This window comes from Caenorhabditis elegans, chromosome III, assembly GCF_000002985.6.
Source record: "Caenorhabditis elegans chromosome III".
Classification (NCBI taxonomy): domain Eukaryota; kingdom Metazoa; phylum Nematoda; class Chromadorea; order Rhabditida; family Rhabditidae; genus Caenorhabditis; species Caenorhabditis elegans.
Genome location: NC_003281.10, coordinates 1,483,537 through 1,496,300, shown reverse-complemented (window position 1 = coordinate 1,496,300; position 12,764 = coordinate 1,483,537). Strand labels below are relative to the sequence as shown.

At 32.5% G+C, this 12,764-nt stretch overlaps 2 protein-coding genes across 2 annotated transcripts; both read left to right on the top strand.

Moving 5' to 3' along the window:
* The first annotated feature begins 325 nt into the window (after nucleotides 1-325).
* ave-1 (SAM domain-containing protein) lies at nucleotides 326-860 on the top strand. Its single transcript, NM_001027520.5, has 2 exons — nucleotides 326-526; nucleotides 622-860. The coding sequence occupies exons 1-2, from the start codon at nucleotides 376-378 to the stop codon at nucleotides 777-779; spliced, it is 309 nt and encodes a 102-aa protein (NP_001022691.1). The 5' UTR covers nucleotides 326-375; the 3' UTR covers nucleotides 780-860.
* Nucleotides 861-970: 110 nt separating this feature from the next.
* On the top strand, nucleotides 971-12,677 carry Y82E9BR.19 (F-box domain-containing protein; the record flags this gene model as incomplete). Its single annotated transcript, NM_065011.4, has 8 exons — nucleotides 971-1,054; nucleotides 2,321-2,572; nucleotides 4,625-4,743; nucleotides 4,797-4,887; nucleotides 5,997-6,199; nucleotides 8,460-8,561; nucleotides 8,658-8,904; nucleotides 11,175-12,677. The coding sequence occupies 8 exons, from the start codon at nucleotides 971-973 to the stop codon at nucleotides 11,328-11,330; spliced, it is 1,254 nt and encodes a 417-aa protein (NP_497412.2). The 3' UTR covers nucleotides 11,331-12,677.
* Nucleotides 12,678-12,764: the final 87 nt, after the last annotated feature.

The window sequence follows — 12,764 nt, the reverse complement described above, 5'->3', positions numbered from 1 at the left end:
CTTACGCGGTTCACGCTGCACAGAACAGAAACTACCGTACTCCAAACAAAGTTTTAAAAAACAAAATAAGCTCCAAATATCGAATTTTCGTTTTTTAATAGTTTTTATTAACATTTGAAATCTTAAAATAATTATTTCCCAGCTTTTATTACGAAAATCGCGAAATTCTCTTTTATTTCCGCGTTTTCTGCATGTTCCCTTAAATTTCGAAAACCAAAGCAAGCGCGCTCCACTGAGACCCGGCGCGAGAGAGCGTGAGAATCGAGGAGACGCAGAGACAATTCATTTTTATTTTTATTTTATTATTATTTTCCACCATTTTCAGCCCATTTCCCCGATTTTTCGCCGATTTTCTCGAATTTTTCGGCGAAAAAAATGACAACAAACGTGCAAGAGGTGTACCACGTGGTTTCGCACCGTCCGATATACTTTTGGTCGGCAAACGACGTTGATCAGTGGCTTCGGAGGAAACGGCCACGTTTTGCGCTGAAATACGCTCATTTCTTCTTGCGACACAATGTTACAGGTGAGAAAAAGAGAAAAATTGACCAAAAAATTCGATTTTTCACCGAAAAATCGATTTTTTCCGGAAAAAAAACCCTAATTTCCTAATTTTTTCAGGCAGAGTGCTCGTGGAGATGTCAGATGACGATCTACGCGAAATCGGAGTGGAAACTGACGACGAGCGACAGGATTTGCTGCTGGAAATCAAAAAAGAGAAGCTTTACAGCGATTTAGACGAATTCTCGAAGCTACGGACACCTCCGACGGCGATTTAGCCTCGAAAAGTACCCCGGAAAACCTATAAAAATGTACATAAATTGCATATAAAATTATAAAAAATAAAAATCGCCATGTTTTATTCTGTATTATGTGGATTTTTTCGCTTTTTTACGCGTTTTCTCAAGAAAATCGCTGAATTTACCGCTTACTCCAATGATTTTTCAGAGTTTTAGGGATTAATTTTCAGATGGAAGCTTTTGATTTGGGTGCAGATGAGCTCGCCGAGCAACTCGGCGATTTCGAGCCTTTTGTGGCCGATTATAGTGGAAAGGTAGCGATTTTCTCGCAAAAAATGAGAAAAAACCGCTGGAAATTTCTGTTTTTCAGCTTAAAAATTCAATTTTTCAAGCGAAAATGTTCAGATTCACTGGAAAATTCAGTTTTAAAAGCCTAAACTCGGAGAATTTTCAAAATTTTTTATAGAAATTCATGGAAAATGATCGGAAAATACCCATTTTTCGGGTTTTTTAATTTAAAATTATAATATTTAGGGCTAAAAGTCAGATATTCAGATTCAAAAATGGCGGTTTTACGTGAATTTTATCCAAAATTCAATAATTACCAAATGAAATATTTTTTAAAACCCTAAAATTTTAAATTTTAATCTTAAAAATCAATTTTTTTCAATTTCCAGCCAAAAATTATGGAATTTCTTGGCAAAATCCCCAATTTTCCAGATATTTCCTCAAACTTGTTTTGAACAACTGATTTTCTGCCCAAAAATTCGGTCATTTTAGCTATAAAACTAGATTTTTAAGTTTTCTTCGAATTTTGCCCATTTTTTGCTGCTTCAAAATGATTTTAATAATATTTCTAGTGATATTTCACCAATTTTCAGTTAAAAATTGAAATTCTCACTCATTTTTACCCCTAGATATTGCTTTTTTTGCACAAAATATATTGATGGCCTAACTTTTGGGATTTCTAGGCCACTAATCTGAAAATCATGGTTTCTAGCCATTTTTCATCGATTTTTTTTGGGGTTTTATTTCAAATAATGTTAATGAAAACGATTTTAACTTGAAAATCGCAAAATTTCTTCAAAAATCGATATTTCCCCTGTGACTTGTGCGTTTCTCAGATTTCCGGCATAAAAACTGTATTTATTCACACTTTCAGTCTTAAATTGGGCTGAAAATGTGAATAAATACCGTATTTCTGCCAACAATTTGACAATAGAGCACATTTGTCACTCGGACATGCGGAAGCTATGCCCAAATTTTCATTTTTCCCGGAAAACTAGTGATTTTCACAAATTTTCAATACGAAATTCGACTTCTCCATCACTTTTTACCCCCGTAACCCGGTTTTCAGCCAATTTAGACTAATTGTCGTAAAGTTCGGTGCCTAGCAGGTGTTTGCGTACTTTTGGCGCTACCGTACTCCTCGAAATTCAAAAATTGAGTTAGAAGCCGTGGAAAAGGCGCAATAGGGGTGAAATTGAACGGGGAATCCGAATTTTAGCTTGAAAATTGCTGAAAAATCCTGGAAAATTGTGAAAAAAAAAATTTTATTTAAAAATTTCATTTTTTTTCAGAAGCTCAACGAACTCCCATCAGATGTGCTCATTCACATTTTCAAATTCGTTGGCACCAAAGAGCACAACCCAAAACCAGCGGCTTTTCAGCAGAATTTCCCACCCCGCCGCCACCCGGAGCACACTGATGAGCACGCCGTTCGAAATTTGATGTCGTTGAGAAGAGTCTGCAAGAGTTTTGAAGATATTATCAATAATAATATGATCCCTGGAGCACATTATGATCAATGTTTGATTGAAATCAAAATTCAGGTGTGAAGAAAATTCGGAGAAAAATGGATGCAAATTCGACGATTTTTCGCAATTTTTATTCAGAAAATTCCTTAAAAGTCGTTACTTTTCTAGTAAAAATTGCTGGAAATAACCTATAAAATCTATAAAAATCAAGCTATTGGCTTTTTTAATTGGATTTTCGTAGTTTTCGTCAAATTTCGCCCTAAAATTTGAATTCCTCATCAAAACGATTTTTTTTTCACATTTTTAGTGATTTTTCTCAAATTTTCAGTTAAAAATTGAGTTTCTCACTCATTTTTACCCCTAGAAATTGGTGTTTTTGCACAAAATAGATTGGTGGTCTAACTTTTGGGATTTCTAGGCCACCATGGTGGTTTCAAGCCATTTTTCATCGATTTTTTTGAAGTTTTATTTTAAACAATTGGAAGAAAACCGATTTTAACTTGCAAATCGCAAAATTTTGCCGGATTTAAGCAAAAAAATCGCGAAAATCGATGGAAATTTGGCGAATCTGACCCAAAAAAGTATGAAATTGAGACAAAATCTGTAAAAATTGTCATTTTAGGTTCCACCGCGAATGTGAACCTACAGTACCACCAATTTTTCGTAATAGGACCCAAATTTTTGGTAGTTTCGTGAAAAAAAGGCGAAAAAGTGGAATTTTGTGATTAAAAATCAGAATTTAGCCACATTTATCATTTTCCTAGTAATTTTTCTCAAATTTTGAGTTAAAATTGAGTTTCTCACTCATTTTCACCTCTAGAAATGTTTTTTTAGCTCAAAATAAAATGGTGGCCTAACTTTTGGGATTTCTAGGCCACCAATCTGAAAATTATGGTTTCAAGCCATTTTTCGTCGATTTTTTTGGAGTTTCATGTTAAATAATAATAATAAAAACAATTTTTACTTAAAAATCGCAACATTTTCAGTTTCAATCCCTAAAATCTACTAGAAATCGATATTTCCCCTGTGACTTGTGCGTTTCTACTCGTATTGATGGCATAAAAACGGGTATTTATTCACATTTTCAGTCATAAATTGGCTGAAAATGTGAATAAATACCGTAATTCTGCCAACAATTTGACAATAGAGCACATTTGTCACTCGGACATGCGGAAGCTATGCCCAAATTTTTATTTTTTAAAAATTTGAGCAAAAATTGCGAAAATCGATGAAAATTTGGCAAAAATCTGAAAAAAGGTTACAATTTTTGAGAAAATGAGCAAAACTTTGTGAAGTTCGGCAAAACTTGATCTAAAATATGCGAAAACTATCATTTTGACTGATAATTCCTAGAAAATTAGTTAAAATTGCCATATTGGGTCCCACCGCGAATGTGAACCTACAGTACCACCAATTTTTCGTGGTGTGACCCAAAATTTTGAAAATTGGAGTTATTGATGCATATAATATGAATTTCTAAAATTTTTAGTAGTTTTCTAAAAAAAAATCAGAATTTTGACACATTTATAATTTTCCTAGTGGTTTTTTTTTTAATTTTCAGTTTAAAATTGAGTTTCTCACTCATTTTTACCACTAGAAATCGGTTTTTTGCACAAAATATATTGATGGCCTAACTTTTGGGATTTCTAGGTCACCAATCTGAAAATTATGGTTTCAAGCCATTTTTTATCGATTTTTTTTCGAGTTTTATGTTAAATAATAAAAATAAAAACAATTTTTACTTAAAAATCGCAAAATTTCTTCAAAAATCGATATTTCCCCTGTGACTTGTGTGCTTCAACTCAGAGTTTTTGGCATAAAAACTGTAGTTATTCACATTTTCAGTCATAAATTGGCTAAAAATGTCAATAAATACCGTATTTCTGCCAACAATTTGACAATAGAGCACATTTGTCACTCGGACATGCGGAAGCTATGCCCAAATTTTCATTTTTTTTTTCCCCCGAAAACTTGTAATTTTCACAGATTTTCAATGAAAAAATTTGAGTTCTCCAGCCGTTTTCACATTTAAAAGCCCATTTTTCAGCCATTTTGTGCGAAATTCCGTAAAATTCGGTGTTTGCGTACTTTCGAAGCTACAGTAACCCAATTTTTTCCAAATTTCAGGGTTCCCCAGACACCCGTGCTGTCACAATGTTCAAATATGGAGGAACAGGAGCTCAATACCCAGCTACCCGTCTTAACAGAATCCGAAGATTTAATGAATTCGAATATCTGCATATTCAGTATGATGAAAAATCACTGAAAATTCGTTTAAAAACCCGTCGATTTTTTCCAGAAAATTCGAAATTCTCAACAAACTCTACATTTCGGATATTGTATTGACTGAGGAGCTGTTTGAAACTATTAAGAAACTGGATTTGACATCGGTAAAGCTGAAATTTTGCGGAATATCTGGAAAATTAACCAAAAAATGGCTTATTTTTGTAGTTTTTAAGCCAAAAAATTTGGAATTTTCACTAAAAATCCTTTAAAATTTCTAAAATTTTAAGCGGTTATTTTTTTCAAACTTTACACAGCACAAAACTCAGCAGAATATTCTGGAAATCGGGAAAATCGCGATTAGCTATATTTAACGAATTTTCGTAGTTTTCAGCGAATTTTGGCCTGAAATTGTCATTTTTGGCCTTTTAATGGTTTTTTTTTAAACTTGAAAATCTCGCATTTCTAGTTTTTTTTTCTCAAATTTTCAGTTAAAAATTGAGTTTTTCACTCATTTTTACCCCTAGAAATTAATTTTATTGCACAAAATCTATTGGTGGCCTAACTTTTGGGATTTCTAGGCCACCAATCTGGAAATGATGGTTTCAAGCCATTTTTTAGCGATTTTTTTGGATTTTTTATTCAAATAATGACAATAAAAACGATTTTAACTGGAAAATCGCGAAATTTTCAATTACAATGCTTATAATAGCTGAAATAATCAAGATTTTCACTGAAATTTGGTCTTAAAATCAAATTTCTAGAAATTTATTGATTTTTCCACTTCAAAAATTTCTTCATATCCCTGTGACTTGTGCGTTTCTCAGAGATTTTTGGCATAAAAACTGTAGTTATTCACATTTTCAGTCATAAATTGGCTTAAAATGTGAATAAATACCGTATTTCTGCCAACAATTTGACAATAGAGCACATTTGTCACTCGGACATGCGGAAGCTTTGCCCAAATTTTCATTTTCAAGCTGAAAAACCTTGGATTTTCACAGATTTTCAATACGAAATTCGAATTCTCCATCACCTTTTACCCCCCGTAACCCGATTTTCAGTCAATTTAGACTAATTGTCGTAAAGTTCGGTGCCTAGCAGGTGTTTGCGTACTTTTGGCGCTACCGTACCCCTCGAAATTCAGAAATAGGCTAAGAGGCCCGGAAAAGGGCTCTAAGGGGTGAAATTGAGCGTGGAATTCGAATTTTAGTGTTAAAATTGCTTTACAAAATTGAAAAAGGACCCAAAAAAGCCCAAATTTCCATATTTTCAGACAAAAACGATATATTTCGAGCGAATTTTGGATATCAACTTTTCCGAATCAATCGATATTATCAATTATATCCAGGGTTTCTTGTGCTCAATCGATTCTCCGGCCAATGTCTACTTCAATTCTGAAGTTTTCGACCCAAATGTCGTGCTTTTCGGTGTAAATGGCCGTCAAAATGATGCTGAAATGAACGAACTTCGTCTATTGTAAGACGGGGTTTCCCTGAAAAATCGGATTTTTGCTGGAAAATTTCCAATTTTTCCATTAAAAATCACTAAACACGTGGAAATTATAGGAAAAATGAGAAGAAATTTGGAAAATTTTGCTAATTTGCTTGAAAAACAAACTATAAATGTCTTTTTTATAATGCTTTTTGAGAAATTCTGATACAAAATTCGAATTTTCCGGTCATTTTCTAAATATTCTGCAGTTTGTCGTCAAATTCGGTGTGTGACCACAGTGTGTGCATAATTTTGAAGCTACAGTAACCGAAATGTTACCGAAAAAAAATTTGAAGAGCTTTTTTTCCGGGAGAAATGTCAGAAAATGTGAAAATCATTCGAATTCCGCGGAATTTTCGAGCAAATTCGCGTTTTTGCGGAATTTTCGGATATGTCTAACCTGAAATTAGAAGTTTTCAACCAAAATAGCTAAATATTGGCTTACTGAACATTTCCCCTGTGACTTGTGCGTTTCTCAGATTTTTGGCATAAAAACGGGTAGTTATTCACATTTTCAGTCTTAAATTGGCCTGAAAATGTGAATAAATACCGTATTTCTGCCAACAATTTGGCAATAGAGCACATTTGTCACTCGGAGATGCGGAAGCTATGCCCAAATTTTCATTTTTTTTTTCCCGAAAAACTTGTGATTTTCATCATTTTTCGATGATTTTCACAGATTTTCAATACGAAATTCGACTTCTCTATCACTTTTTAGCCCCGTAACCCGGTTTTCAGCCAATTTGGACTAATTGTCGTAAGGTTCGGTGCCAAGTACGCAGACACCCGGTGTCTGCGTACTTTTGGCGCTACCGTAACCCTAGAAATTCAAAAATAGAGTTAGAAGCCCTGGAAAAGGTTGATTAAGAGTAAAATTAAACGGAGAAACGGAGAAAATTTTTAGCATGAAAATTGCTGAAAAAGAATTTTTATCGAAAAAAAGATTCCACTGAAAAATGACGAAATTGCTATTTTGGCCCATAAAATAGTCCTAATAATAGAAAATTACTGAAAATTATACGAAAAGCCGATTTTTCGAGCTGAAATTCATGAAAAATTTGCCAAAATACAGCAAATTCCAGGTTTCTATGTAGTTTGAGCATTAAAATCAAAAAAAAAATTGTCTGAAACCTCACTTTTCAACCAAAAACTGACAAAAAATTCCCAGTTTAAATCTCTATATTCTTCTAAAAATCGATATTTCCCCTGTGACTTGTGCGTTTCTCAGATTTTTGGCATAAAAACTGTATTTAATCACATTTTCAGTCTTAAATTGGCCTGAAAATGTGAATAAATACCGTATTTCTGCCAACAATTTGACAATAGAGCACATTTGTCACTCGGAGATGCGGAAGCTATGCCCAAATTTTCAATTTTCACCCGAAAAACGTGTAATTTTCAGCACTTTTTGTTGATTTTTCGCATTTCTCAATACGAAATTCGATTTCTTCGTCACTTTGTACCCCCGAAACCCGGTTTTCCGCCAATTTAGACGAATTGTCGTAAAGTTCGATGCCGAGTACGTAATACTCGGTGTTTGCGTACTTTCGGGGCTACCGTACCCCTCGATATTCAAAAATAGTCTTAGAAGCCCGGCAAAAAAGGGCATCCGGGGTGAAATTAAACGGGGAACTTGAATTTTAGTGTGAGCATCTTTGAAAACTTCTGAAAAAGTCGAAAAATGTTCAATTTTCAGTGTTTGCGTACTTTTGAAGCTACAGTACCCCGCAAAAAATGTTAAATTTAGAACAAAAAACGACTCAAAGTGAAAAAGAGCGGAGAATTCAAATTTGATATTGAAAATTTCAGAAAAATTAAGAAATACGAACGATTTTTTGTTGAAAAACTCCGAAAAATCCGTACATTTGGATTTTTCAACAATTTTTAAAAAAATTATTGATAAAATCGATTTTTAAACAGTATATCTAGCAGTAAATAACGAAATTCAATATATTTGATTAGATTTTAACAGAAAAAATCGAAAAATTACCGAAAAGCCACCCTCCTGAACTATTTATTCCCCTGTGACTTGTGCGTTTCTCAGATTTCTGGCATAAAAACTGTATTTATTCACATTTTCAGCCTTAAACTGGCTGAAAATGTGAATAAATACCGTATTTCTGGCAACAATTTGACAATAGAGCACATTTGTCACTCGGACATGCGGAAGCTATGCCCAAATTTTCATTTTTCCCGGAAAAATTGTGATTTTAATGGGTTTTGACCGAAATTTTTCAATTTTCAGGGGTTTGTTGGATGATGAAGACTCAGATCACATAGGTCATAAGCAGATTCGAAGGAAGCAATTGACACAAGCGGAACGTCGTCAACGCCGCTTCATCAATGTGTATGTGCTCCATTTTCAGCACATTTTCCATAAAAAATGCTCTTTTTTTCTTTAAAAAAAAGTCGTTTTTCTAGATTAAAAAATTCAAATTTTCAGTGTGAACAATCTTGTGACTACGCCAGAAGACGCTGAAAATGTGAAGAAATATAATGTGGAATCAATTAAAAAACGCCGCAAAGCCATGAATTCTATCAAAAAACGCGTGGAAATTCGTACAAAATCCCGTAGTAAAAGTGTCCAAAAGTCGACTCGCTGGCATTTGAGAAAAGTATTCGATTTGATTGGAAAAGAGCAGTGCCGATCGAAAAATGCAATGATTTATCATATGAAAGCGTTGAAAAAGGTAGAAAAATGTGTGGTTTTTAGGTGGAAATTACTGGGCCGAAAATGAGCTGAAAATGGGATTTTTGCAAAAAAAAATAGGGAAATTCGAATTTTCTGTGATTTTTTTTTGCTTTGAAATTGAAATTTTGAATTTCCCGCATAAATTTAAGTTTTTTTTTTAGAGAAAACCTTCATTTTGGACGAAAAAATTCATCAAAATCCGGGTTAAAATGTGGCCTAAAATGGGGTTTTTCGACGGAAAATTGCATATTATCGGATGAAATTTAAAATTCTTAACTTTTACAGTGCAAAATCAGGATAATTTAGACATTTTCAGGGTAATTTTTCGAATTTTAATGGAAAAATCCGATTTTTTTCTGAAAATGCCAAAATTTTGCAATTCTTACACTTTAACTTTGTTGAATTTTTCGTTAAAAATTCGATAAAACGTAAATTTTTCCGTCCGATTTCCTGAAATTTTCAGTTTTTCAACGCCAAAACGTCAAATTTTTACTCAGACAATTCAATTTTCTGTCAAAAATTCAAAATTTTTGATTTTTTTCAACGCGATTTTTAGGTGGAAATTACTGGGCCGAAAATCGAGCGCTAAAATGCGATTTTTCGTTGCAAAAAAATCAAACATTTTGAATTTTTGACAGAAAATTGAATTTTCTGAGTAAAAATTTGACTTTTTGGCGCTGAAAAACTGAAAATTTCAGGAAATCGGAAAACGTTCACGTTTTATCGAATTTTTAACGAAAAATTCAACAAAGTTAAAGTGTAAGAATTGCAAAATTTTGGCATTTTCAGGAAAAAAATCGGATTTTTCCATTAAAAGTCGAAAAATTACCCTGAAAATGTCGAAATTATCCAGATTTTGCACTGTAGGAAGTTGAATTTTAAATTTCATCCGATAATATGCAATTTTCCGTCGAAAAACCCCATTTTAGGGCACATTTTAACCCGAATTTTGATGAATTTTTTCGTCCAAAATGAATTCGAAAAAAAGCCTAATAGCTGGGGGAACATCGAAAAAAAAATATCGAAAAAGGTTTTAAAAAATGCGATTTTTAGGTGGAAATTACTATAAAAATCGAGCTAAAAATGCGATAAAACAGAAAATTGAGCAAAAATCGATAGGAAAACTGAAAAATTTCCTTGTCTTTTGAGGAAAAGTCACCAAAAAACTTGTGAAAAAGCGTTTTTTTTAAGTAAAAATCAATAAAAATCAAGATTTCGCAAAGAAAATAGCATAGAAAATCGCATTTTTTGTGATTTTTGGAGCCAAAAATGGAAAATTTAACCCAAAAATGAGATTTTTCACTGAAAATTCAAATTTCCCGTATATTTTTACCCTTTTTAATGAAAATTCCGCTTTTTAAGCGTAAAAATTGCATAATTTCGACTTTTAATGGAAAAATGCCCAGAATATTGGAAAAATCGATTTTTTTCCAAAATTTCCCGTAAAAATTCACATTTTTAGCGTGAAATATCAAAAATTCCAGGTTTTTTGATATTTTACGCTAAAAATTTGAATATTTACGGGAAAATTTGGAAAAAAAATCGATTTTTCCAATATTCTGGGCATTTTTCCATTAAAAGTCGAAATTATGCAATTTTTACGCTTAAAAGGCGGAATTTTCATTAAAAAGGGTAAAAATATACGGGAAATTTGAATTTTCAGTGAAAAATCTCATTTTTGGGTTCCAATTTTCCATTTTTGGCTCCAAAAATAGCACAAAAAATGCGATTTTCTGTGCTATTTTCATTGCGAAATTTTGCAAAATTTGATGAAAACTGCGATTTTTATTTTTGATTTTTGCTCAAAAAGTTGGGAAAATGTCATTTTTTATTGAAAAACGTTATAAAATTTATGGATTTTCCCTATTTTCCCCGAGCAAAAAATCTATAATTTTTCCATATTTTATCGATTTTTACTCGAAAAAGTTGATTTTTTTTTGAATTTTTCATTGATTTTCACTCTGAAAATCGAAAAGTTTTGGAATTTTCTGCCAATTTTTGGACAAAAAACCAAAATTTTTTGAGGTTTTTATAGATTTTCTGAGAAAAAACCAACATTTTTCAGTTTTTCTATCGTTTTTTAACGCTAATTTTTTTTTGAGTTTTTAATATAATTTTTGCAACTTTTTTATTGGTTTTTCCACAAAAAGGTGGATTTTTTTGAATTTTTTTTTGAAAATTGATTTTCACCTGAAAAACCTCCAATTTTTACCGAATTTTATCGATTTTTCACCCGATTTTCACCCGAAAAACCCGTCAATTTTCCAGATAACCGCCGGAGCCACCGCCGATTCATTCATAACCGCCGCCGACGAGATATCATCGATGATCAACGAGACTGCAGAACTCCGAAAAAGAGAGGAATTTATGAAGAAATTCCCATTTCTGTCAAAATTCTCGTTGAATTCCACTTTTTATACTTGAAAAAACACGGATTTTTCACTCATTTTCCCCCTTAAAATTACCCTTTTTCCTCTAAGTTATTCATTTTTCTCTCTCAAAAATGCCCATACCTTTCACCTGAAAATCTCATAAATTTTGAGCTTTTTTATCTGAAAAAACCGAAAATTTGCCATTTTTTCCCGAAATTCTCATTAAAAAAATGGCATTTTTCAGCCAATTTTCGCCTAAATTATTCATTTTTCTCTCTCAAAAAACACCCATTTTCACTTAAAAATCCAACTTTTAGCCGGAAAATCCTCCCCTATTTCTCTTTAAAAATGCCCATTTTCCCCGGAAAATCGTAATTTTTGGCTGAAAAATTGGAAATGATGCCAATTTTTGCTTAAAATCTCTATTTTTCATCCAAAAAAAAAATTCAATTTTCGGGTAATTTTCACTCTAAAAAGCATTTTTTTTTTTTGGCACAAAAACGCCACTTTTTCAATTAAAATTTCGATTTTCACCTGATATTCAAATTTTTCGCTAAAAATTAGAATTTTTGTCCAAAATGTCGCATTTTTGCCAATTTTCATACCGAAAAATCTGAAATTTCGCAGTTTTTTGCCTGAATTTTGCCTAAAAATCCCATTCTCCTCGAATATTTTCACCCAAAATTTAAAATTTTTTGGTAATTTTCACCTAAAACTCGAATTTTTCGTCCAAACAGTCGAATTTTTGCCAATTTTCTTCGAAAAATTTCGATTTTCGGCTGAAATTTCACCCCAAAAATCTCAATTTTCTCGAATTTTTTCATATGTTCAGCTGAAAAATTCGAAAATTTCCGCATTTTTCACTCAAATTTCGTCTAAAAAACCTCTTTTTCTCTTCATTTTCCGACCCGAAACCTTTCTGAAATTTCCCAATTTTTCTCAACTTTCACCTCTGAAATATCCATTTTTCCCCATTTTCCACGTAAATTTTGTTAAAAATCACTGTTTTTTCACCTCAAATTCGAATTTTTGACTGAAATTTTACACAAAACCCCCCATTTTTGCTAATTTTTTAGCTAAAAATTTGAATTTTTCACCCAAAAACCCCGATTTTTTGGCGATTTTCACCTCAAAAATCATATATTTTCAGCTGAAAAATGTCAAAGTTTCCGAGTTTTTAACTCAATTTCCACCAAAAAATACCCATTTTCTAGCTAAAAATCACTGTTTTCTCACTGTTTTTCACCTAAAATACCCATTTTTCATGTTTTTTTTTTTGTAAAAATCTGCTTTTTCTCGCCTCCGGTACCAACCACTTTTCCCAATGTTACGCGTATTTTTTGTCATCAATTTCTCGAATTTTCCCCAATTTTTCACTGAAAAATTCAAATTTCCCGCACTTTTTGTCGTTTTTTTCCGATTTTTTCGGCGATTTTTCGAGGTTTTTACCCACTTTTTTACCGATTTTCAGCCTAATTTTTTCCGA